Here is a 26,161-nt window from a genome sequence, read left to right as displayed (position 1 = left end):
CCCTTGCCTTGCCCTTGCCCTTTGCCATGGCAAATGGGTGGAAGTGCTCTTAGTTGTGTGTGTGTGTAAAAAACCTCTTCTCCTCTATAGTTTAAACTATAGCTTGTACCAAAAGAAAATAAAAAATTCTAGGTTCGATTCCTACCTTTTCCTTGCATAAAAATACATGAAATGAAACAGAGACTTGCCGTATATTATCAATTCATCAGTCACTATATTGCCTCTCTTTTTTTTCTTCTTCCTTCTTTGGAATAGTTAATTAATTTTCTGGTATAATTTGATTCTGTATATCATTATTTTGTTATAATATTAAGAGACTGACGAATAAATCGATTGGCACATGCATAAGTATCTCAATCTCCATCAAATCTGGGAGCCAGATAATTAGTGAATCAAATTGGTCTGATTTGTTGCAAGTCCCCAACGCTTCTCACCAACTTTTGGAGACATGCTTATTATTATATATATTGACTTCACCTAAATAAAATACAAAGGTGTAGATGTCTTATAGAAACGAAAAACAAAATTGGACACCTTCAGCTAGTTGGACCAGAAGATATCTGATATCTTTCTGCAATGAAGAATTGTGTACACAAGATAATGACACTTTCCAAGTTCAACTTCCCTTTTCTTCCTTGAGAAAAAAAAAAGTGAAGTGCAGAGAGAGATAAGATAAGCAGAAGAAGAAGAGAGAGAAATGGAGTTCTTGAGCAGTTTCCTTTATCTCATCCTCACCTGGACATTGATCCAAACCATCCTCTATTCAATTTCAAGAAGTGAAAAGAGCTCAAGATCAAAGCTTCCACCAGGGCCAAAACCATTTCTGTGGGGGCAAATTTCCTCCCACGAGAATATTCGCCTAAAGATCCCTTCGTCTTCTCCGCACCTCTCTCTCCCTGCAAAACAGATCGGAGCAAAGGACCACACCCGGGGGGTGTTGGCCAAAGGCCCTCCGATGCCTAAGTTAGGATGGGTGTTCAAGGAAAACCGGGTGGCCGGAGCCGTGTGTGGAGGCCGGAGCCTTGTGTGAGGGAGAGAGAAAGAAGATGGTGGCTAGGGTTTGTGGAGAATTATTTCTACAGAGTTTCAGTAGGAATTTAGACGTACCTGAACCCTTGTGTGTAGCTAGGTATTTATAGGAGCCTCGGAGGCTAGGGTTTCAGAGGAATAATTCCGTAGATGGAAAGGAATTATTCCTCCCCTATTAGGCGAGATTTGATTAATTAGGGATTTGATTTATCTGATTTAAATCAAATCCCTAATTAGGGTAGGAATCAAATCAATCCCCATTTTAATTAGGTAATTGCCAATTTAATTGGGTAACTCCCAATTAAATTGAGTAACTCCCAATTAGGTCAAATAATCCCCAAATTGAAGGAATTATTTGACCTAGGTGATTTAATTCGGTTCCCACAATTTCCATTGATTGGAAACCTGCTTCAACTTGGTGACAAACCGCACAAGTCCCTTGCCAAAACACATGGCCCTTTGATGAGCCTAAAACTAGGCAAAGTAACAGCCATTGTTGTTTCTTCAGCAGCCATGGCCACGGAAGTCCTCCAAACCCATGACCAGTTCTTATCCAACCGAACAATCCCCGATTCGATTCGAGCTCATGATCACCACACTGTTGGCCTACCATGGATTCCAGTTTCAACCCTGTGGAGAAACCTTAGGAAAATATGCAACACTGAACTGTTTGCCAATAAAATGCTTGATTCTAACCAAAACCTCAGGCGCAAGAAAGTGCAGGAGCTCATTGGACAAGTCCACAGAAGCAGCCAAGCTGATGAAGCAGTGGATATTGGGAGGGCAGCCTTCACAACAACACTGAATTTGTTGTCTAACACAATTTTTTCCATTGATTTGGCCGACCCAAGTTCTGAAATGGCCAGGGAGTTCCAGGAGATGGTGTGTAATATTATGATGGAGGCTGGGAAGCCAAATTTGGGAGACTATTTTCCTGTGCTTAGGAAGATTGATCCCCATGGCAGAAGGCGGAGGATGACAGAGTACTTTGGGAAGATATTGGATCTGCTTGACGACATAGTAAACCAAAGGTTGAAGCTGAGAGAATTGCCTGGTTCTACAACAAAAGATGATTTGTTAGATACCCTTCTCAACATTACTGAGGAAAACAGTGAGGTGATCAACAAAAATGAAATCTATCATCTGTTACTGGTCAGTCCCATAATCTTCTTCAAACTGTTTGATATTTTTAGTTTTTTGTTTCTTCTGGTATAAACAATGCTTTGCCCATTAATAAATTCCGAGCACACACAAATACAGATATGTGAAAGTGGTACAGCATATTCAAAAATGCAAATTGCTTACTGTCTCAGTCACTTTGAGGCTTTCAATTGCTTATGATTTTAATGGTTATGTTTGCTGATAGGTTCTATTTGTTGCTGGATCAGACACAACTTCATCCACATTCCAATGGGCAATGGCAGAGCTACTGCACAACCCTGAGGTTTTGTCAAAGGCCCAACTAGAGCTTGAACAAGTAATTGGCAAAGGCAACCCAGTTGAGGAATCAGACATTGCTAGACTGCCTTACCTGCAAGCCATAGTCAAAGAGACCTTCAGGTTGCACCCTGCAGTTCCTTTGTTACTTCCCCGAAAGGCGGGAGCAGATGTAGAAATCAAAGGATTCACAGTACCGAAGGGTGCACAAGTGCTTGTTAACACATGGGCTATTGGCAGAGACCCCAGCCTCTGGAATGAACCCAATTCATTCAAGCCAGAGAGGTTCTTGGGGTCAGAAATTGATGTTAAAGGCCGGAACTTTGAGCTTATACCGTTCGGAGCTGGACGAAGAGTATGTCCTGGATTGCCATTGGCAATGAGAATGCTGTACTTAATGTTGGGTACTCTTATCCATTCCTTTGATTGGAAGCTTGAAGATGGGGTCACACCAGAGAACATGAACATGGATGATAAGTTTGGCATCACCTTAGAGATGGCCCAATCCTTGCGAGCTGTCCCTGTCTCTTTGTAAATTGTAAACTTCATGTTTGCATCAGTATTTCATGAAATGTTATTGTTCTGCCAGCTTAATAATATTAATAAATAAATAAATAATTCTCTTCTTTTTTTTTACAAGTAATTCATAACTGTGCTATAAGTCGTGACTTTAACCAAAAACTAAAAGCCACAACCCCACAGTTTTCTTGTTTAGGCAAGATTTCATTCTGCTGGAAGTCACCACCATTCACAGAATATTCACTTATATTAAATACATGATTAGAAATGGCCGGCTTCTTAGCAAGGGAAGGCTCTTTTTGTTGTACAGCCAAATCATTCAAACAGAAAAACTTAGATGGAAAATACAATTTTCAAAGGGCAAATCTGAATTTGTTTAAAGACACTCCAACAAGCTAGCACTATTGGATTGATGAGAAACAACTATAGTAGAACAAGTAATGTTGGGTTTTCTCTCTGTCTGGAAAATGCAACTATGAAATGAAATGCAATGCAAAATTCCCACACTATTTCTTCAGGCCAAAACGTATCAGACCCTTTATGCAGGTGGAACAATCACAACGGAATATAGCACCATTTCAAGGACAAAAACTTGGGAAGGAGTGCCCTGCCACGTTGCAGGTATTGTCCAGTTAAAACATGTCTGGTGTAAAGAACATGAATCATTAAAAAAAAAACTAATAACATATGACATGTTGTTACTAGAGAATTACTAGAAAACTGCTTCCACTTGAATATAAGAGCTAAATGCAGTCTGCTTCAGTAAACTTTTTCTTTTATTCCGACAAATAGAGGAGGTTCGTTGTAAGGAAAAAAGAAATACAGATTGATAGTAAAATGCTATAAGATAGATATTGAGGGTGACAAAACCAACTAGACTAGTACAAGAGATAAAGGGGACTTTCCATGGTTCCATCAGGTTCTAGCAATTCCTTCATTCTAATGGTAATTTGACAGCTATTGGGCTCCTAACTGAATATTGATCAGAAACCCATGTCAGAGATCCCTCAGCATACTGAACAACTAGTGGAGTTTTACCTGATTTTCCTCCACCCTTGCTTCGTCTAAAAGTAACCGCGTATTTTGCCTTCTGATTCACCTCTGAGAATGTAATAAGTTTAGGCTTGATGCTGACACTGATTCCTTGGGGTGGAGCAACCTTTATAGCATATGAAGAATCAGCCTTGCCAACGTCTGTTACCTCTCTTGTATAAGTCTGAGGAGTGAGCCCCAATACAACGGAAAATGAAGGATAATTTAGTTGAGCTTCAGGTATGGGTTTTTCCAAAGAGCAGTTCACCTTGCCTTGCAACAGAACCCCAACATGTCTGTCAGTGTAATTCTTACCACACAAGTAAGGTATGTAATCAAGGGGTTTGATGTCATATACAAGGCCCAGATCATTTGCCTTTGATGGGTTTGGATGGCCTGTGCCAATGGCAAAGACACTGGCTGGCTGGAGTGTTTCATCAGTGATTGGCTGGCCTTTCTGGTTTACAACCTCAGCTGTAGTCATGATTGCAGACTTAATAGCAGCAGGTGACCAGTCAGGGTGGGAACTCTTTAGCAAAGCTGCAATGCCACTCAGGTGAGGGCATGACATTGAGGTACCTGACATCACATTGAAGTTTGATTTCGAATTCAATTTCCTCTTGTCAGTAGGGAAAGGTGAGGCTGCTAGAATGCTCACTACCAGTCCAATAATGTCAGGCTTCAAAATCCCGGGACATATGGAGCTTGGTCCCCTAGAGGAGAAGGAAGCCGCCATGGGAGCAGATGAGTTTCCAATTACAGTTCCTTTGAATTTGACTGTGGCTATCGGTTTAGAGGTTGTGTTTATATAGTGCTTGATGTTCAGGCATGCAGCATAACTCAAATGGGATGCAGGAAGAACATGAGGGTCAGTGTAGGTAGTAAAGCCTTCCTGTTCTTGGTTCACAAGAAGCGTGGCGGCTCCACCTGCAGCTTTCACTACTTTTCCTTGATCCAGTCTACTTATTTCCATACCTCTCTCACAGAAAACTACTTCTCCTTTCACATTAATATCTTTCAGTGACCCATTGTTACAGTTTTGAGTAAGCATTTGACCATTAATGCCTGGTTGAACCAAAGTATTTGGAGTTTAACCCTTTAGTAGAATTAGGCTGAAAAATTGACTCCCCATCAAATTCATCCCCATTTCCAAGTCTAGCTGTTGCTATTATGCTTCTATCAATGGTGCTTGCTCCTACAGTGAGAATCCAAGGAGCAGCATTATATACACTATTGGAGGATGGGCCAGAATTCCCAGCCGAACAAACCACAAAAATTCCTCTTCACATTGCACTGAAAGCAGCCAATGCAATACTGTCTTCAAACAGTTGACCGAAATTTAGAGAGGTCATGGAGATGGAAATCACATCGACACCATCCTCGACTGCAGCATCAAACCCTGCAAGGACATCAGTACTTGAACATTCATAAAGAGAGCAGACCTGGTAAGTTGCCAAGTGAGCATGAGGCGCTACGCCAGAAGCCGTGCCATTGGCATTGTTATATAGATTGGCACCTCTCACAAAATTCCCAGCAGCCGTGCTAGCAGTATGAGTGCCATGGCCTATCTCATCAACTGGTTGAGCACTAGAGAAGTCTGTAAAAGGTTGTCATAGACTTGGAAACTTCTTGCACCAATGATCTTGTTGTTGCAGACGAATGTGTGATTAGCTGTCTGGTTGAAGTCACACCTGCCTTTCCATCTATCTGGTGGAGGAGGCAATCCTTCGTCCCGAAACGAAGGATGATCTGGTAACCCGCAGGTGTCCATAACACCAATAATTACACCCTTGCCGAAATTTGATTCTTTCCAGAACCCCTTCTCCGGGTGCAGGCCCAGAAATCCAGGACTATGAGTTGTTTGCAAAAAAAAAATTCGTCTCGTTATGAATAGAAAGAACCTCTTCTTTCTTCTCCATGGCTTTCACTTCCTCTGCTGTCAGTCTTGCTGCAAACCCAGTAACCACATGCCGGTATGAGTAAAGCAACCGTTGCTGCTGGTGCTCGGTGCTTGCAGTGGTGACAGGCAAAAGTGACTGATACCACCTGTGCAAACTTTCTGATTGCATAGAATGCAGACCCTCTGGCTTGTGGACATAGACAATGTTTGTCTGGAGGTTGTTTTGGCTCAGTGAAGCAACTTCTCCTTCTTGAGCTAAAGAGACATGAAACATGAAAGCTATGGTAAAAAGCAACGTGAACTTCATAATTGGCAACACTCCACACATATTGTTCTTCTTTTCACTCAGTATTGCTTGAAGGTTTGAAGAATTACCATTGCAAACCTCATGCCTGTATATAGTAGAGAGGGCTTTCATTGTCTGCAGTTTGGACTTGTAAAACAGGCTGGCAAGGTTTACATTGTTTAAAGTTGAATGAATAAAGTTTTGATGCTTCAAGAGACAGGTTTTGGGATTATTAATTGTAGATGAATGGTTTATTTGTCGATTTGTTTCGGCATGTAGTTTATTTATAGATTTTGGTCCATGGATTAATATGGCCTGCTTAATCACAGTTTTAGTTTATTCATTAGTTTTCTATTTCTTAAAAATACTGCATTCTCTTCACGTACCCCTTCAAATGCTCAAATCTATTACAGTGGTTTCTATTGGACCATACCTTCTGCTCTTCTAAGGAACAATACCTTTTCATTTCTCCCAAGGTTTAAGGTCAAATCCTTGCCAATTCATTGAAGGAAGTTCTTATGAGAGTGATGGTTTTTGCCAAAAGCACCATGCAAACTTATAGTAATTAGCTCAAAGTTTTGACTTCAGCCAAAAGTTACTGTTCTACATTCCAAGTGATGAACAATCCACCACTCAGTACTTCTAAATTAACCATTGGGGGAATTACTAGAAGGGTTTTGGAGGTGGAGGAAGATGAGGGGTCCGGAGAACAATCATAGCAATGAAAAATCATGGTAGAATAGCAGAATTGGTGGTTTTTAATAAACTAATCCTCAGAAAAAGCAAAAAAAAAATAATAATAATAAAATTGTTTTGGCCAAATCTTCACTCTGAGAGGAACAAACTTGTAAAAGAAATTTTTTTCTTGAAGGGTTGATCACTAACTTGAACCATTTGTGCATCATGCTCCCCATTAATAAGCACCCCAAAAGAAAGAAGCTCAAACATATAAATTTGAAAAAGCAAGAAACCCCATCAAAATTAAAATCTGAATCAACATGAAGGCAATATAAAAAATTTATTCAAAAAGAACATTGCACCTTAAAATTTCTGAAAACAGTGTCCTCCCCCACTGCAGCAATCTTGTGCCTTTGCCTTCGATGCTTCAACTTTCAAGCAGATTATAATCATTGGAAAATAGTTACCAATGAGGGGAAAATGCTGGAATTACCACTGACTCAGAGTAGAGTAGTAATTAACGAAAGAGTACAATACAATGAAACCCAGAAAAAGTTTTCTCTTCAGGCGGTCCAAGGTTTCAATTTTCAAACAATGAAGGTAAAAATGGCCTGGAAATGATTAAAGCACTTGCGGTAAATGCTTTATTATTAGTAAAATAATTGTGATGACATTGACAACAGGGTTTCGTGGTGTAGTTGGTTATCACGTCAGTCTAACACACTGAAGGTCTCCGGTTCGAACCCGGGCGAAGCCATTGTACAATTTTTTTTAAATTTCTGTCCATTTCTCAAGCTGGAGTCTAGAATTTTTATTTTTATTTTTTTAAATGCAATAATGTGAGATGCATATCGTACCAACTAAAGAAGAAAGCAGAGCAAATAAACAAGGGATTTCACAAGAGTTTTTGACTGGAAACCAAAGAGTGAAGCAGGAAGATTGTTTGAGAAGCTTGAGACCAAGTTGATCAGGTCTGAAATTTATTTGAGAGGGAGATTGTCCATGTTTACGTCTTCATTTTTTGATGATATAGTGCCCTTTACTAGCCAAATGACATCAAGAGAAATAGCTTAGGTGCTAGGGAACAACAACCTTCCATCTTTTCTTGCTCAAATTAAGCAGCCACATATTGGCTTTGAAAATATGAAAATAAGCTAAATATACCAAACAATTTAAGCAGGATTTGATCTTGCTTTGGACGTAAATTATGAGTAGCATTTAATGCACCTCACCTAATCCTACTTAGCAAGTTACCCACGTGAGAAATGGATGCAAAGGCTGTTTCTAATATGGACTTTGTAACCATGTTTTGGTTATTAGAGCATCTTCAACAGAGTTTTCTTGAGAGAGAGAGAGAGAGAGAGATTCGGGATGTTGATGAGATTGGTTTTCTACTTTTCCTTTTAATATATTTGAATTACAAGAGAGAAAAAGAGAGAAAAATAATAAAATGTTGGAGGAAACACCTATTAAGTAGTTTGTTATGATGACTTTTTAGCTATTTTTATTATTATAGAATTTAGCTAAAATTTGGAGACTCTCATGGAGATGCTCTTAGCTACTCCGCAGCTGCAACCTAATTCCTTCCTTTTGGATTGAAAAAGTTATTGTCCAAATTATTTTGTTCCTTTTTAAAGCCATTGAATTGACCTAAGTCAATTTTGGTTCAAACAAATTTGTTTAGTTTGGATTCTAGGAAAAGCATGGATCCAGAGCCATGGGTAGGAGGAGGACATAAATGGAGGTATAGCAAAAGAAGCTCTTGTTGAACCATCCCGATAAATATGGTTTTTTATTTTATTTTATGGAGGCCAAAATGGTCTTCCCATTGCATATTTTGGAGCAAGGATATTGAGGTTGCTTGGTAGCGGTCTTGTAAAAATGTTTGGTGAAGGAATGCATGCGCCACCATCATAGATTTTACTCTTTGCTTTAAAACTACACATGTTGCTTGCTTAATTAAAACTACACATGTGGTATTTAGTTTCTCTATTTTATTTCAGAGTTATTTACACTAATACCCCTTTGAGGTTTTTGATGCTTTCACAAAACTCTTTTAAGTTTCAGAAATTACACGAACACCTCCTGAGATTTCAAATTGTCTTCACAAAACCACTTTTCATTGATTGTTCATCCAAAACTTGATGATTTTACAAATAAAAACTTATGCAAATGACAAAATTAACCTCAATGAATGTGTGTGCAAGCTAATCTCAAAGGCTAACTTTGTCATTTGGAGAAATGTCATCAATCTTTGGACGGAAAACCAATGAAAATGGGTTTTGTGAAAACAATTTGAAACCTCAGGGGGTGTTCGTGTAATTTCTGTAACCTCGAGGGATTTGTGAAAATACAGAAAACCTCAAGGGATGTTAGTGTAAATAACTCTTTATTTTATGGCTTTCCACAAATAAGCTCATTCTAACATGACATATTATACAAAAACCCATAGAGTCTATTTGGAGGGAAAAAATCAAAATTAGCCACTTATCATTTTCTAATTGGTTCTTATACTATGGATAATTCTTATAAGTTATTCAGATAACAAGATAAGATAAATATATTATTTAGTAATGGGAAAAGAAGGGTAATATTGACTTATCTGAATTCCTATCCCAGGAACACTACAATGGCAGCATGTGAAAAAAGGCGGGTTTTAGAAATTAATTAATTTCCTTCCATATTCAAAGTAAGATATATTATTTCATACTTTTTGGTTAATTTTTTCTATCTAGACATAATTTCAAGATAAGTAACCTTGATAAATAGTTCTATTATAGAAAACGTATCGTCGTAATTACATCATATAAAATACATAGGGAGAAAAAATAGGTACGTCAATTAGGTGCAATACTCATAAAACTGCATCCACCCAAAACAAATGGTAATTTTCGCGTCTCTCGAAAGGAGAGGTAGAGTTAGGGTTTCCTATAGGGAGGTTGGACTTGCGACGATGGCTATACTGAGAGGGTTTCTGCTATTTTCCCATTGTTTCTTGCCACAATGACTTGTTTTGCTCCGTGCTAACTGTCGAGGGTGAATTCTTACGTAGGGTGGAAGGTTACGGTGAGATTGCCTGTGACATACATTTTCTGCTTGTGGGGTTTTGGACATGGAGGAGGTTGAAAAACAGTTTGGGGTGAATCTGTTTTTGTCAAAGAAAGAACGTATGAGTCTAATCTTTGAGGAAGAGGATATTGGAGATTTATGGAAAGGTTCTTAGTTCACGTTGGTGGATAGGGTTGTGACTCACAAGTCTATTAATTGGGAGGCGTTTGAGAGTGTTTTCATGAGACTGTGGCGAGGCAACTACGGGGTATCTATAAAGGAGATCGGGGAGCGTCGCTTTTTGGTGAGATTTGCCAATCAGAATGATAAGCAGAGGATTTTAGATATGGAACCATGGACTTTTCGGGATGGATTGGTTCTGCTAGCGGAAGTTCGTACTGGAGCCGACGCGAGGACGGTGCTTGTGGATATGGGTGTTTTTTGGGTCCAACTACATGATATTTCTCCTTTAAATATGATCATGATGGCGGCTAAGAAAGTGGGGGCCCTGATAGGCCAGGTTTTGGAGGTGGACTAGGCTAATGATGTAGATTGCATAGGCAGATTTTTGAGGGTTCATATCAGGTTTGACGTGGGAGAGCCATTGATGCGGGGAACCTTCGTGGTGTTTCCAGGGGAGGGCTCTCGGTGGATTGACTTTAAGTACGAATTCCTTCCAAAGTACTATTTTGTCCGTGGCTGTCTTGGCCACCCTAGCCGCATATGTTTGGAACAACGAACAGAGGAGTCTGGAAGCAGTAATGTGTGATCTGGAAGTGTTGAAATGAGTTGGTTTTCAATGGGGTGATGGTACATCCCTATGATGTGGTGGCCTTGCTATTGAAACAGGTGGGAGAATTCAATTAGGTGCATGTGGAAAAGCATACACAAATGCAGGAGCAGAGTGATCCTTCTGATCCTGTTTGGACTAGCCCTCCCCCAAGTTTGGTCAAACTCAATTGCGATGGGGATTGGGAGGCTCAAACAGGAAGAGGGGGTGGGGTGGGTGCTCTGAGATGGCATAGGCTGCTTCATAAGTGTGGGAGGCTATGGGGAATTGTGATGTGTCTCTACGTTAATGGTGGAGGCAGAGGTGATACGGGAAGCTTTAACCCGGTGTTTGGAGTTTGGAGTTTGGGTTTGACAAGGTGGCGGTGGAATCAGACTCACTTAGTTTGATCAAAATGCTCAATCAGGAGGTTGCTATGGATTTGGAGATTGAAGGAATTCTATTTGATATTCAGTGCTTGACTCAACATTTTTATCAAGTGGAGTTTATGTATGCTCTGAGAAAATGTAACCAAGCTTCCCATTTAGTGGCAGCTTATGCTTTTTGTAGTGGTGGCATGCTTAGTTGCGATATTGTTTGTCCTAAATGGCTGTTTAATTGCCTAGCCCAAGATGTAAACTGCTCTATTTGTATTTAATATATCTTCCTATCTTTGTTATTAAAAAAAAAAAATACAAAAGGAGAAAATATTCACACACCAACGACAGGTCGCTATGTGAACTTAAAGATGTCCATATGGACACAATTGCCCCTAATCAAATATTCCATCATGATAGTGATGTACCAAGGATCTCAAACAATCAAATCGAGTAATTATTCCACACTCTTAAGTTAAACGGCTATCTTGCACAATCAAATTGAGTATTATCCCCGTTCCCAAGTCAAACACTAATTTTACACCAATTACATACCAAAATTATAGAGTTTCAATATAAAAACAGCAAAGAGAAACTAGTATTCACCATTCCGAAAAAATCTCATATGTTTATTGACTGGATAATGTCTGATGATTTTTCTGAATTGCTAAGATTTTGAAAGATATTATCTACTCGGAATAACCAATATCATGGAGGAATCAATAAATGCATTGTGATTGGCTGGTAATATTCAAACAGCAGTCGTCTGCTCCGATGCACGTGTTCTCCCACGCAGTAACTGTTGTTGACTGTGAAGCGTCTAAGATTTACCGCTAACAAACAGCGTCTTTACTCTCCTTTCCCCTTTTTTTTTTAGCCATATATATAGTTAAAAAATAGAGAAAGTAAAATAGCGGTCAGAGCCGAGTCACCCGCGACCAGAAAATCACATTACACCATTCACAACACCGACACTCCAAACACAAGGAATTTTCCTATAAATCTAATACCTCATCCTAATCCGACGGCCCCAACCCCACCCTCTTCCCCCCAAATCTGAATGCCCACCGTCTGATCCCATCCCCACACACAAAAACAAAAGTAACCAAAACCCCACCCTCTTAGATCTAAGCCAGAGAGAGAGCGCGAGAGTCTGTCTCCGACTGTTGGGCTCTTCAAAATTTTTAATTCCCATTTTGCTCTCGATGGTGGAGGCACAGACATGGACGACGCGTCGTATGAGCAACCCCCGGCTGCAGGACACGACGTCGTCGCCGGACCAGGTCGTGGACATCCCAGCCACGCCTACTGGCGACGTCCGCAATGGCACAAGCTACGGGTTCTCCTCCGCCGTCGGATCGCTGCTCTCCCCGACGCTGTCTACGGCGGCGATCATCGCCTCCTGGTACCTCTCCAACATCGGCGTCCTCCTCCTGAACAAGTACCTCCTCAGCTTCTACGGCTTCCGCTACCCCATCTTCCTCACCATGCTCCACATGATCTCCTGCGCCGCCTACAGCTACGTCGCCATCCACCTCCTCGAGCTCGTTCCACGTCAGCACATCCTCTCCCGCCGCCAGTTCTTCAAGATCCTCGCCCTCAGCGCCATCTTCTGCTTCTCCGTCGTCTGCGGCAACACCTCACTCCGCTATCTCCCCGTCTCCTTCAACCAGGCCATCGGCGCAACGACGCCTTTCTTCACCGCCATCTTCGCCTTCATCATCACCTGCAAGAAAGAGTCCGCCGAGGTCTACGGCGCCCTCCTCCCCGTCGTCTTCGGGATCGTGGTCGCCAGCAACAGCGAGCCGCTATTCCACCTCTTCGGCTTTTTAGTCTGTGTGGGGTCCACCGCCGGACGAGCTTTGAAATCCGTCGTTCAGGGAATCCTGCTCACCTCCGAAGCTGAGAAGCTCCACTCGATGAACTTGCTTCTGTACATGGCTCCAATGGCGGCCTGCATTCTGCTGCCCTTCACTCTGTACATCGAGGGCAACGTGGCGGCGGCGACGGTGGAGAAGGCCCGGAGCGACCCTTTCATTGTTTTCTTGCTGGTCGGGAATGCCACGGTGGCTTACTTGGTCAACTTGACCAACTTCTTGGTGACCAAGCACACCAGTGCATTGACTCTGCAGGTGCTTGGCAACGCCAAAGCGGCGGTGGCGGCCGTCGTTTCGGTGTTGATATTCCGGAACCCAGTCACGGTCATGGGCATGACCGGGTTCGCGGTGACCATCATGGGGGTGGTGCTTTACAGCGAGGCCAAGAAAAGGTCCAAAGTTACAACTCATTGACAGAGACAGAGAATAAAGATTGAAATTGAAACCACAAAAAAGAAAAAAAAATGATCATTCATTTTGACTGCCTCAAGATTCGGGTACGAATTTGTTTTGTGTTTTAGTTAATTAATTGTTTTGATTTTTATGGCATGGTAAGGGAGAGGGTGAAGTGGAATTGGAACTGGAGTGTATAGGATGGTGGGGAAAGAGGGAAATTGGAAAAGGTTGAGCTCTTTTTTTCTGCTCTTTTGAGGTTTAATTGTTGTTGATAGAGGGGGGTGGGTGGTAGAAGAGAATATGTAAGTTTTTCTCTTTCGCTTGACCCTGTGTGTAACTTTATATGATATGCTCTGCATTTTGAATTGAACACATACAAGTATTTTATGGGGAGGAAAAATTCCTCTTCCAGATTCAATTTGTTAAAAAACATGTTCTCTGTTCCTTTGGCCCTCTTTCAATGTGCAAGTTTTGCTAATTTCTTTTGTACTTTGCAAGTATGTTTTCGTGTTTCCGGCATTGTTTAGCTTGTTTGTTTTGCATTCAGTGTTTCGTTATGGTTATGCAACTATTCGGACTTTAGGTTTAGAAGGAACAATTCTAGACAAAGCATAAGAATAGAGTTTATCCGGGTGTATGTAAGATGGTTAATTACGTATTAAGATCGTAATTATGTGGAATCGAACTTCAAGAAATAGCTTTTTGACAATCTGATAACATAACATGTCAGATATAGGCATGATATGTTAGAATCTTGTAGCTGTTGCACGTTGTTCACCCAAATTTTCCTTTTCATCTGATGCTAACAATTATTTAGAATCTAGGTTTAATTTTCTTTAAATCATTGCAACAATATTGCTTTGCTGATGATATCGCAATTAGCATCGACCTATCAGAATATATTTCTCTTTTGTTTCTTCTCATGTGTATTGGCTTATTAGGAAAACCAATGAGAACAGGAAGACGGTTAGTTAGATCACAAAACACCCAGTTGGTTTCGTGTCTAGATTTAGTTTCCTTGTTTGACTTATTGCTACTCTGGCGAAGGATTTTGAGTTTGACTTGGAGATCATATTTCTATCACTTAAGAAGATGTCAGTAAGTGATTGAGTTTACATTAAACTTAGTCTGACTCTATTTTAATGTAGTTCAAAGGTTATTTTTGGTTGAACTCAGCAACATAGGAGGTAAAATCCTGAGTTTCTGTCATGGAAAGTCAGGAAGATAGAGATTTCATGTAGTTTCCTACAAGTTTTCCTCTTTGAGATGTGGAAATTAGATACCCTGCTAGGCAGTTGTTGATGGATAAATCTATCCTGTCTGTACCATTAGCAGCCACACCTTAACCTGGCCCATCATTCAATTCCTAGAAACTCCATCTAGTTGGGAATATGCTTGCCTATTTGATTTGCCGCGTGGCAACAATCCATATGCTCCATATGGTCTAGTTGCTTGTTCTGGATGAGGATGGCAAAACATTGGTTTGAAGTGTCATGTTGTCGGTGACAATGGTGATGTGGTTATGTTTTATCCCCTGGTTTGGCATTTACTGGGAAGCAGCCTATCAGCATCAAGGAGAGGTGAGACATGAAGACATGCAATCTAATTGCACTGGACTACTCTCTCTAGGTGCACCTGGTGGTTGAAACTTTCTTGTTTGGTGCAGCTATTTTCAATTTATTGTTCTTGCGAAAGATGATGATGGGTTTTAATTCTTTTGACTGAAATGTGCTTCGATTGCGATTAGATGCAAATATTACATGATGTGGAGAACAATTCATCCAACGTTTGTAGCATCACAAACAGATTGCAAAACTCACACTTATTAATAACTGGAAAATGAATTACCCAAACACAGTGTTACTGAAAAACAGTTACGACGCTAGGATTAGCGGCCCCAAGCTTAACGCAGATCACCCATGTATTGCTCCAAGTTGACACTTCTAGTTGGTGTAGCCCCAGGTGGGGGCTTTGAGCATCCCAGGAAGGTCTGCTTTTTTACCAGGTGGGACTGGGGGCAGGAGCAGACCATGAAGGGTTGCTGTTTTCCCAGGTGGGGCTGGGGCTCGGAGCAAACGACGATGGAAACACAGTTATAAGAAGCTTCTGGCCACCCATTGCACAGTGCTGGGCAACACCACAAATGTACCATTTTCTTCCAGGGGTTGCAAGGGTGATCACATCATGTCCACTGGTTAATGGCACACTGTCTAATGGAGCTGAACATTGCTGGAAATCAGTCCCATTCACTTTGAACACATTGTGGACTCCTTTTGGATAGTTAAAAACTGCACAAGAACAAAGACCACAGAAATATTGGATGAGTTCCCAGAACACTATTCTAAAAAAGAAAACGAAATCAAATGAGCTTAATTTTTTTAAAAAAAAAATTTACCAAGGTTGTCGCCAACATAGAACATCTTCCCCCGTGCCCAAGCTAGGTAGTCGAAGTTAATGGTCCACCCTTTGCCATCGCCGACAACATAATTTGTTGCCAAAATTGAAGGGGCCGAAATTGCTAGAATGGCAAAGATGATGAAGAGCTGGGAAGAGGCCATCACAACTAGACCTAGTTATGTGTTTTTTTTTCTTTCTATGAAGGTGGTTGTTTTGATTTGGTTGGTAAAATGAGTTGAAAAGGTGAGAAATTTATAGGGTTTTGGTAGTCTTAGTGTAGCATTGGGTGTGCCACTGCCAACGGACGGCATTGCCTGCTGCCGAATGATACGAATGGATTTGATAGTTAAGTTACAAGATAATAAACAAACGATGCATACCCTTTTAGAATTAGAACATCAATTTTCTTGGAGCTATTCAAAAAAATTGGATTCTTTGTGTGACCAGTAAACTTCCACGAATTTACACGTGGCCTACCATATCAATTTCTGAAATTGCCCGACAAAAACAAAAAAAAAAGAAAACAAAAAAGCCTTTTTCTAAGAGGGATAATACCGAAAAAAGCATCCAAGAAATCAAAACCAAATTATAAATTATAAATAGTGTGGGGTCACTCAGGTTGTTGGGAGTTGAGGGTTTAGGGTTCAAAAAAATTTACTTTAAAATATCTATTTTCTTTTACTTTTTAAATTTAACTTAACCAAAAAAAAAAAAGGTTTTAAAATTAAAAAAAAAGGCAGCCACAGTAAAACACATTCGAAGCCCCAAAAATCTCTCAACGTGTTTTGCTTCCTCCATCACTGACGTCGTGTTCTGCTTCCTCTTCCTCCCATCGTTGCCGCCACAGCACCTCCGAATCCGTCGTCGCGAGCGAAAATCCGGAGCCACCCATTCCCTTGCACTTCAACAAGGTCAGTTTCTTTGTACTCAATTTTCTGATTTGAAATCCTTGAATTTCATGGTGAAGCTCATGAAAAAACAGGCCCAACCCACATGCCTATCAGCCCGTTTACCACCACCCAGGTCCATTCGTATCCAATACGGTTCTAATACGGTCAAGATACGGATAGGGGCTATTTTGAAATTATTTGGAAATATTTGCACTCGTTTTGAAAATTACAGAACATTTGGGGTCAAAGTATGGATTTCAAAACTTGATTTAATCATACCCAGCCTCGTCTTCTCGACAGAGCCTAGGTTTTTCACTGTAAAAGAAACGGCGGCAAAAGCACCAGAAGGAAGAAGTAGAAAGCCACCATAACTCTAAATACTGCATCTGCTCCACTTGTAACAAATACGGCGGTCTCTTCTTCTCGACTGCGTCTGCAGCTCCACGAGGTTTTCATAGTGAAGGGGGGCAAGAGACAATGAAGCTGGACGTGAACATGTTGAGATACCTCTCAAAAGAGGATTTTAGGGTTCTAACTGCTGTGGAAATGGGAATGAGAAATGTAAAAGCCTCTGCTGCTCTTTTGTTTTTGAAATGCAATAAATTTCTCAGCATAGCTTAGCTTTAGTATGTATCTACTTAAATTTAAAGCTTTTCCCTTTTATTTTCTTGCAGCATGAAATTGTACCCTGTGAGCTGGTGGAGCGCATAGCTTCGCTCAAGTATGTATATAGTTTTGAATTTTTTTGGTTGCTGAATTTGAAAATGCCCATCTTTTTCTGTAATTCTGATATGATCCTCCAATTTACAGGCATGGAGGAACTTATAAAGTTCTGAAGAATCTGCTCAAGCATAAGCTCTTGCATCATGACTCTTCTAAATGTAAGACAGCTGTTGTGATTCTAACAATCAATAATATTTGTTTTGAATTTTCTCTTATGTTCTTTGCTGTTATGTGAATATAGATGATGGGTTTCGGCTCACCTACCTTGGTTATGATTTTCTTGCAATCAAAACTTTGGTCAACCGTGGAGTCTTTGTGTCCGTTGGTCGACAAATTGGTGTAGGGAAAGAGTCTGGTATGTTAGTTTCCTTTTTGTTTTATATAACACATGCTTGTGCCTACCAATCCTATTATTATCCATTGTCATTATTCTTCATAGAAGTTCTTTTTTGTTTTTAAATAGATATCTTTGAGGTGGCCACGGAAGATGGTACCGTGATGGCAATGAAGTTACACAGGCTTGGTAGAGTTTCTTTCAGAGCTGTTAAATCGAAGCGTGATTACTTAAAACATCGTAGCAGTTTTAGTTGGCTCTACTTGTCCCGCCTTGCAGCACTCAAAGAATTTGCTTTTATGAAGGTTTGCCTCTAGCTTTTGGCATTTTTATCTTTGTGTGTTGCCGTATTGTGTTTATCATGTTGATTTTGTCTTTACCCTTTCCTTCTCCTTGGGCAGGCCTTAGAGGAGCATGGTTTTCCTGTTCCTAATGCTGTGGATTGTAACAGGCATTGTGTCATTATGTCATTAGTACAAGGCTACCCATTGTAAGCTTCTTCTTCACAAAATTACTGTTTGAAATAATTGAATAAGAAACCCTGGAAATGGCATGTTACGGAATGATTTTAGCAGCTATAATGCCTTCCTTGTGCATTTCTTTTGGAGCTGACATGCTTAAGAAAAAGAAGATTAGAAATAAATAGATGATCATGCTGCTTCATGGAGCTATGGAATTCACTTCTGTCCAATGCAGTGTGCAGGTGAAGCAATTGCAAAATCCAGAGGTGGTTTTTGAAACAATCATTGGACTTGTTGTTCGCCTCGCCGAACATGGTTTAATTCACTGTGACTTCAATGAATTTAACATCATGGTAAGCATTTCAGGCAGTCTGATATTACATCTTTCCAACTTCCAAATTGCATTATGTTTCATAATCTTGTCATTATGTTTTCCTCTGCTCTCACTTGGTACAGTTTTTCTATATGATTGTATTAATATTTCAGTTAACATATGCGCTTCAAATGCCTTGTTAGCTTGCTCTTTCAACTCATTGGTAAACTTGTATTTATTTTTCAATTTCGGTTCTTTTAGATTGATGACGACGAGAGGGTCACCATGATTGATTTTCCACAAATGGTATCTGTATCACATCATAATGCACAGATGTAAGAACTGCTTCTTAAAAATGTCAGCCATTTTTCCGTTCTGTTTATTGTAACGTCTGATTGCTGAAGTGATTTGATTTGTTTTCTGTGCCGAAAATTTTGTTAATCAAATATCATATTCTCATTTTTATGACGTTTCCATGTTTCAGGTACTTTGACCGTGATGTTGAATGTGTATTTAAGTTTTTCAAAAAGAGGTTAGCGTTCTTTTTTCGTATCAACTAGTATTAATCTTTAATTCATCAGCAATCGCTTTTCACTTTCTGAATGCTTATAACATTCAAGGCTCACAAACCTTGGTTGATGGAATGCATACATATGATATTTGTCACCATCTTATTAATAATATACAGTATGATATTTGTCACCATCTTCTTAATAATATACAGTGAATATAAAACAATACATTGAAGAATACTATGCACTGAATTGTGAAATATTTAGTAAATGTTGAAAAACTAATTAAGCCTATATTTATTATCTCTTATTTCATCATTTTTTATTTTTAGATAATTAGTATATGGCTTTGGCTTCTTACTTTTTCATTTATCCTTTATAACTCCTGAGTTTGGGTATTGTGCCTGGGGAATGACCCTCTCTTTCTCTCAGGTTCAACATGTCTTTTCAAGAATGCACAGATGATATTGATGGAACAGAGGTAGATACAGATTCAAGTGGTAGGCCTTGTTTTTCTTCAATAGCCAAGGATGCTGTTTTTCTGGACAAGGAACTTGCTGCTAGTGGGTTTACTAAGAAGGATCAGGAAGTCGTTGAGAAGGTATTATATTGTCGTGAAGCATGGTAGATTCAATTGCCACATCCTCCATGTGTCTTTGTGGAGCCATATCCATATAGTTCTATCATTGAATAGCGTAGCCTGTTGGGTATCCTTTATATCTCCTGTTGCTTAAAACACACACCATATTAGATTTTTTTTTAAACTTTTGCATGGAATATGTTCCCTCCTTTTGGAAAAATATTTCATTTGGATATTGAGAGTATACTCCACTGTTTGTGATCAATTTCATTTAACGAAAAATGCTTTTTTTGTTTGCTTGTCATATAATAGACATCTATGACTATAATAATGTTCTTCAATATCTCATTGTCGCATGCAGTTCATTGAAGGAGGTCTGGAGAAGGATGCTAGTTCTGATGATGAAGGTACTGGAGATGGCACACACATCTCTGAGGAGGATGCTAGTTCTGATGATGAAGATTTCGAAGATGCCACACACATCTCTGTGTTAAATGAAGCGAACATAAAGGGTGTTGATTCATTGCATTTGCTAGATCAGGTACATTTTGCACTTGCTATTGACGTCATCAAGAAATGGAACTCATCTGAGTCACAATCTGAGTACAAAATGAAGATTAGTGAAATCATAACTGACGATATATTTGCCGAGTAAAAAAGAAGCATGTTGTGTTTGTATAATAAGAACAAATTGGGCTGTAATAAAAAAATGTCTTTGACTCGTACAATTTGGGTGATTATGTTCTTAATCCGGCTTAATCATATTGTATGTGTCTATAGCATATGCATTCTTGCATCATACATTGTAACTTGGTACTTACATTTTGTTGTAATTCATCAGGGTCAGACTTTAAATTCAAAGCATGAAGAGGAAGGAGTAGGGAACAATCTAAGAAACTGTGAAGTAGGTCCAAGCAGTAAACCTGAATCTCAAGATGTGAGTGACAAGGTAGGTTTTGAAATTGTGTTTATATTGTGCTTCCGACACGGACTTGAAGTTAGGATTTATCTAGGCCTTGGAGTTGCTGTCAATTGTTTAGAACCTTAAGGGTAAAGAGCTTGTGGATCCATAATGCAGCTCTAATAGCAGTTGTCTTCCCTTTTGGTACTGGGGTTAGATGTGGAGTGGTCTGTAGCTAGATACTTTATCCTTTGTTTGACTCCCCTCCCTGGTGCTGTCATTCGACATGAGCACTATAACAAAATGGAAGCCCTTATAGTAGTTTTGTTTCCACAGGAGGGAGATGATGAGGCTGCAAATGACGATGATGCTGAGCTGGAAAAGCGCTTGAGCAAGGTGAGACGACGTGCCGTAACAGCAGCTCGCGGAAGACGGAAGAATCTTGCCTCCAGAAATACCTACAAAGACAAGGGCGGTAGATCCTCTCAGAGTTCCAAAGTCCAGAGCCAATTAGGCAGCTGGTAGAATATGTGAAGTCCCACCGCAAAAACCAAGATGTTTCCATAAACAATTGGAGTTGGTTGCATACCAAAGAGAGGCTGGTAGCATCACATGAAATTTTGTTCTCTTAGTACAGTGGTACCCAAGGTCCAAAATAATAACATTATGAAATCCTTGTTATAGCGGCTATGGCGCGCGTCTATTCATGTAAAGTACAATGTGAAATCTTTCTTTGGTTTTAGTTGTCTTCACAATTTCTCAATTAAAGTGACATCTAATTATAAAATTTTGCCCTCTATAATGTGAGTTTTATTAGATCGGTTTTTATTGCAGACGTTTAGTTTTTGAATTATATTGTGACTCAACTCGGAGATGTATACACTAATTAGTAATACTTTTATATCAATTGTTGATTGATGATGGACAAAGACATCTATCTTTTTGTGTACATCCATATATCCCTATTTTCAGTTTTTCCACAGGACAAATTTCAAAACTCCCTCATTCATGAGAAATTGTTTGGTTCTTTATATTTTTTTTAAAAATATAATAGTATAGCCGAACGGCTATACCCGATTTTTAAAAAATTTTGTATTTTAGTATAGCCGACCAGCTATACTCAGTTTTTTATATTTTCATTTAAAAATAGTATAGCCGCGCGGGTATACTTGTCTTGATACAAGATCACGAGGATCTTTTTATATAGGGTTATTCGCAGCAATGGTCCCTCAACTATACCCCAAGTTACACTTTGGTCACTCAATTAGGTCACTCAATTATGTGTATTCTCAGTGGGGCTTGGGCTAGAAGCAAATGGTGATGGAAGCACAGTTATAGCTAGCTTCTGGCCACCAACTGCAGAATGCATGGCAACACCACAAATGTACTATTTTCTCCTGGGGTTGCAGGCTTGATCACATCCTTTCCACTTGTTAATGGCTCACTGCCTAGTATTTGGTGAATACTAGGTTGATTTTCACCAATAGATAGCTCCGGCCATCCAAATTATGCCTTTTGCAACGCAAATGCTTTGGTTGCGTTTGTTTTTGCCTAGAAATCATGGAAAACCTAAATTTTGTGAATTCAATTTGCTTTTCTATCTTCAAAGATTCAACATGGTTTCTAATTAGATAAGATTTTGCCAATAATAATGTCTGCCATTTACGACAGCCCAAATGACATGTTAGTTAGGATTCACGGAGGAGCTGATGAATGCTTCTGGTTTGAGGAAGAACTGAGACATCTTAAGTACCTGTTTGAGGAACCAATAGCTTTTTACCAAAACATAAAAGAAAAAAAAAATCCCATTGTTTTTATTTTCCCACTTGGTAACATGATGACGTATTGAAAAAAACTCCATGAAGAAACTATGTCTACAAATGTTGTCAATGGCAACTTTGGTTGTAGAGGGATTATTAAAGTTAGAGCTGGAAAGGGCCACAAATACTTAAAATTTTGACTGAGGAAGGAAAATTATTATTTTTAAAATGGTTGAGAAAAATCAAAGTGAAAAAAAATAAATTAATGAGGAATTTTTTTTATTTTTTTTCTGTTTTTGGTTAAAAGCTAGGGGTTCAGTAAAAGTGAAAAAGAAATTTTTTTTTACAATAAAAAAAAAAATGACACATGTCACTTTGTGGTTAAGCCACAATAGAAGGTAAGGAGGGAAATATTGTCCTTTTTTTTTTTTTCCAGGGTCTCTCAACAAAAATATTTAATAAAAAATTTGCACACTTGAAAGTGACAATGTTTTTGGCCAAAAAAAAAGTAAGACTTTAAAAAATATATATATATATAATGACTTTTTTAAAAATATATAATACCAAACACTTGTATAAAAATTATTTCAACATCATATCATTTTTAGTCATTATACATAGCTCACAGTTATTTTACACAAACATTTACCAAACACTCTTAAATTGATTTTTGTATCAAAATCACTTTTAATATAAAGTTTACCAAACGCCAAACTGCTTTCATTGACATCTGATTTCTCTTACAACAAATTTGAAAGTAATTATTTTCATAGCACAACAATCCCAAACTCTCCCTAAGTTTCTTTACAATAGCCGACTAAGAGAAAGAGAAAGCTTCACGGATCCTTGATGTTCTATGATTTTTGACGCATCTATGCCGATATGGTCATCCTTTGGCAGATCTATTGGTTCCTTTCCACTTGCAGGCTTGATCACATTCTTTCCACTTGCAGGCTGCACATTGATGGAAGTCAATCCTACTCACTTTGACCACATTGTGGACTCCTCCTGGATAATAAAAAACTGCATATATAAACCAAATTGAAAAATCATGAATTAGTTTCCAAACACTCACGGTGTATAAATATATATGTTATTACCAGAATTTTTAATTATGATAATTTGATTTAGTGGCATTCAAATTGAAAGTATCTTGACTTTAAATATCATGATACGATAGTTGTCGTTGAATGAATTAAAACAAGTATATATGTATGTGAAGAGCTTGATTTACCAAGACTGTCACCAACATAGAACAGCTTTCCCCGAGCCCAAGCTTGATAATCAAAGTTAATAGTCCAACCTTTGTTGTCACCAACAACATAATCTTTTGCCAAAGTTGAAGGGGCAAGGATTGCTAGAATGGGAAAGATAGTGAAGAGCTGGGAATAAGCCATTGTAACTAGTTTTGAGTTGGTTAGCTTCTTGATTCTATGAATTTGAGATGGTGATGAGCTCAATCCAATTGCTTGCCAAAATGAGTTGAAATGCATGCCCATTTATAGTGTTTGGCCTTAGCATATAGATGATTTGATTATTAATTTGAGACTTATAGGACTTGTAAGTCGTATTGGGTGATTTTATGTAAACTAGTAAGTTATTTGTAGACATCAACACCCAAAAATTATTGTCTCAAATTTTCAACTTCGCCGGCTTCATGCTTTGGTCATGATTTGAAAGACTTGAAGAAACAACTACAAGTATATACTTGATTTACCAAGTTTGTCACCAACATGAAACAGCTTGCTTCGAGCCCAAGCTTAGTAATCAAAGTTAAAAGTCCAACCTTTGTCCTGACCAACGATACAATCGCTTGCCAAAATCGAAGGGGCAAAAATTGGTAGAATGTTTGTACTTTCTTTACCAATTTGCATAGTTTGGCAGTCAAGTTTACACATTATAGTATGGCGGTTTGCTTATAGGATTAGTCCTGAGTTTTCCGAGACTCGAGGTGAAAACGAAAAATGAGCCCCCACACTCAAAATTTAACAATAAAAAAATTAATAAATAATCCTTGTATACAATTTATTTACTTGAATAAATTTCTTGTTTTTATAAAGTAAATTAATTTTGTAACATATACTTATAAAACATGAATTAATTGTTGATCCTTGAACATTAGAGACATTAAATACTAAAATCTTTACCAGTGTATCATCATTCAGATCAACAAAGAAAAAACTTATGACAAATTGAAACTTGATTGGTTAGATATTTCTATTGTTGCAACTTAAAAAAATACATTTTATCATATGTTCTTATTCTTTCTATACTATAATACAAATAATAAAAAATTACATTCATATTTGTCATTGAGTTTTAAATGAGGGGCCCAAACTTATTGCCCAATAATTTTTATTTCTTGTGGAGCAAATTATGGTAGTTTTGATTGCCAAATGGCAAATGGTTGGACTTCAAGGGCTCTTTTATGCCTTAAATTTCAAGGTTTTCGCCATCCCCAGTTCATGTTGGCAAATAAAGCATTCTTTGGCCACACAGGTACCAACATATATTTGGCAAGGAAAGATATTGTTGCAACTTGTGATGGAGCTTAAACTGAATTTTTACGAGTCAAGAAGATTTTTAGGTGTCACTGGCTGTATACAATTATGTGCTTCTTTCTCTTTAGAGAGTGAATTTTGATATGTGCTACGTATAAATGTATCATTTGGCCAAGATTCAAATTATAAATATTATGGAAGAATAATCCAGATAATAATGTTTACAATAGTATCACATAACCTGTTAAAACTTAAAACTCACACCTAATAACAGGAAAATAAGTAAATAATTAATTAAATACTGATCCAAAACATCAAGCCATGAGCATCCCAAGAAAGCCAATAGTAAGAAGCATCATCAAAGCAAATCTTGTTCCAACAGTTGTAGTTGCTGCAGATGCACTGGGGCCTGGCCCAGCTGTGGCACTAGGCCATGAGCTAGGGCTTGGACTTGGAGCAGATGAAGATGGAGATGGCAGCACAGTTATAAGAAGCTTTTGGTTCCCCAATTCACAGTGCTGGCCAACACCACAAATGTACCATTTTCTCCCTGGGGTTGCAAGGTTGATCACATCTTTTCCACTTGTTAATGGCACACTATCTAATGGAGCTGCACATTGTTGAAATCCAGTGCCGTTCACTTTGAGAACAGTGTGGGCACCTTTTGGATAGTTAAAAACTGCATAAAACCAAATCACATAAGAAAATATTGAGTTCGTTCTCATACAAATAATTTTATTAAAAAAAAGCTAAGTTTGGCAACGGAAAATTAAATTACCAAGATTGTCACCAACATAAAACGACTTTCCCTGAGCCCAAGCTTGGTAATCGAAATTAATCGTCCAACCTTTATCGTCACCAACGACATAATCTGTTGCCAAAACTGAAGGGGCAAAAATTGCTAGAGTGACAAGGGTGATGTAGAGATTGGAAGAGGCCATTGATTGCAGCTACTAGCTAGTATGGGAGTAGGTAGTTTCTTTTCTTTTTCTTATATGAATTTGGTTATTTTGCTTTTCTTTTTTAGGGTCGGAATGAATGTGTTTTGAGATAAGGAGGAGCTCAATTGATTTGCTTGCCAAAATAAGATGAAATGCTGCCAATTTATAAGGTCTGGTCTAGCCACTGGCCAAGGTCGGCACTAACTCTGCCTAATGGCACGAAAGTATTTGGGTTGAGCTTAGATTTATAGAATAGTAATATTTTGTTGGAGCTAGTCAAAAACACTTTACAGTCGGGCTCTTTTATTTTGTATGACCAAGTTCTATGAAGTTACTGGTGGCCTGCCTGCCTGCCTCCCCACTCCATAAGAAAACTTCTTAACGCGTATAAGGTGGTATTTTTCCCCAGCATCAATTATTTGCCTTGTCGTATATGGTCTTGTCTCTAACTTTCTTAATTGAATGCAAGGAGTTTGTAATTCAAGTACAAGTAGCTATCA

At 38.8% G+C, this 26,161-nt stretch overlaps 5 protein-coding genes, 1 non-coding gene and 1 pseudogene across 7 annotated transcripts; 4 read left to right on the top strand and 3 right to left on the bottom strand.

The window, feature by feature from the left end:
- Nucleotides 1-697: 697 nt before the first annotated feature.
- Nucleotides 698-3,098, top strand: LOC110773497 (geraniol 8-hydroxylase-like). Its single transcript, XM_088253102.1, has 3 exons — nt 698-819; nt 1,416-2,181; nt 2,396-3,098. The coding sequence occupies exons 1-3, from the start codon at nt 698-700 to the stop codon at nt 2,999-3,001; spliced, it is 1,494 nt and encodes a 497-aa protein (XP_088109228.1). The 3' UTR covers nt 3,002-3,098.
- A 645-nt stretch (nt 3,099-3,743) lies between these two features.
- On the bottom strand, nt 3,744-7,480 carry LOC110773494 (subtilisin-like protease 4 pseudogene; annotated as a pseudogene).
- An 84-nt stretch (nt 7,481-7,564) lies between these two features.
- Nucleotides 7,565-7,638, top strand: TRNAV-AAC (transfer RNA valine (anticodon AAC)). Its single transcript has one exon. It is a non-coding gene; the product is annotated as a tRNA-Val (tRNA).
- Nucleotides 7,639-12,094: 4,456 nt separating this feature from the next.
- Nucleotides 12,095-13,790, top strand: LOC110773495 (Nucleotide-sugar transporter family protein). Its single transcript, XM_021978019.2, has one exon. The coding sequence runs from the start codon at nt 12,281-12,283 to the stop codon at nt 13,364-13,366; it is 1,086 nt and encodes a 361-aa protein (XP_021833711.1). The 5' UTR covers nt 12,095-12,280; the 3' UTR covers nt 13,367-13,790.
- A 1,263-nt stretch (nt 13,791-15,053) lies between these two features.
- LOC110773507 (blue copper protein 1b-like) lies at nt 15,054-16,071 on the bottom strand. The gene is made up of 2 exons (XM_021978035.2): nt 15,744-16,071; nt 15,054-15,636 (listed from the first exon to the last, which is right to left on the bottom strand). The coding sequence occupies exons 1-2, from the start codon at nt 15,904-15,906 to the stop codon at nt 15,347-15,349; spliced, it is 453 nt and encodes a 150-aa protein (XP_021833727.1). The 5' UTR covers nt 15,907-16,071; the 3' UTR covers nt 15,054-15,346.
- A 445-nt stretch (nt 16,072-16,516) lies between these two features.
- On the top strand, nt 16,517-21,292 carry LOC110773505 (protein serine/threonine kinase). 2 transcript variants are annotated; one of them, XM_021978032.2, is made up of 14 exons: nt 16,517-16,656; nt 16,936-17,196; nt 17,310-17,356; nt 17,446-17,516; nt 17,600-17,713; nt 17,822-17,997; nt 18,094-18,182; nt 18,389-18,506; nt 18,728-18,801; nt 18,951-18,998; nt 19,411-19,579; nt 19,920-20,099; nt 20,400-20,495; nt 20,796-21,292. In XM_021978032.2, exons 2-14 carry the CDS (start codon nt 17,113-17,115, stop codon nt 20,982-20,984), a joined length of 1,455 nt encoding a protein of 484 aa, XP_021833724.1. In that variant the 5' UTR covers nt 16,517-16,656; nt 16,936-17,112; the 3' UTR covers nt 20,985-21,292. The 2 variants fall into 2 exon arrangements, with proteins under 2 accessions (XP_021833724.1, XP_088109011.1); XM_088252885.1 differs by having other exon boundaries at nt 16,521-16,656; nt 20,400-20,507.
- A 3,688-nt stretch (nt 21,293-24,980) lies between these two features.
- Nucleotides 24,981-25,789, bottom strand: LOC110773506 (blue copper protein 1a-like). The gene is made up of 2 exons (XM_021978033.2): nt 25,499-25,789; nt 24,981-25,399 (listed from the first exon to the last, which is right to left on the bottom strand). The coding sequence occupies exons 1-2, from the start codon at nt 25,659-25,661 to the stop codon at nt 25,035-25,037; spliced, it is 528 nt and encodes a 175-aa protein (XP_021833725.1). The 5' UTR covers nt 25,662-25,789; the 3' UTR covers nt 24,981-25,034.
- Nucleotides 25,790-26,161: the final 372 nt, after the last annotated feature.

This window comes from Prunus avium, chromosome 5 (genome assembly GCF_965620075.1).
Source record: "Prunus avium chromosome 5, drPruAviu1.hap1.1, whole genome shotgun sequence".
NCBI lineage: Eukaryota > Viridiplantae > Streptophyta > Magnoliopsida > Rosales > Rosaceae > Prunus > Prunus avium.
The sequence above is the reverse complement of the archived record's forward strand: the minus strand, read 5'-3'. Positions and strand labels throughout refer to the sequence as shown.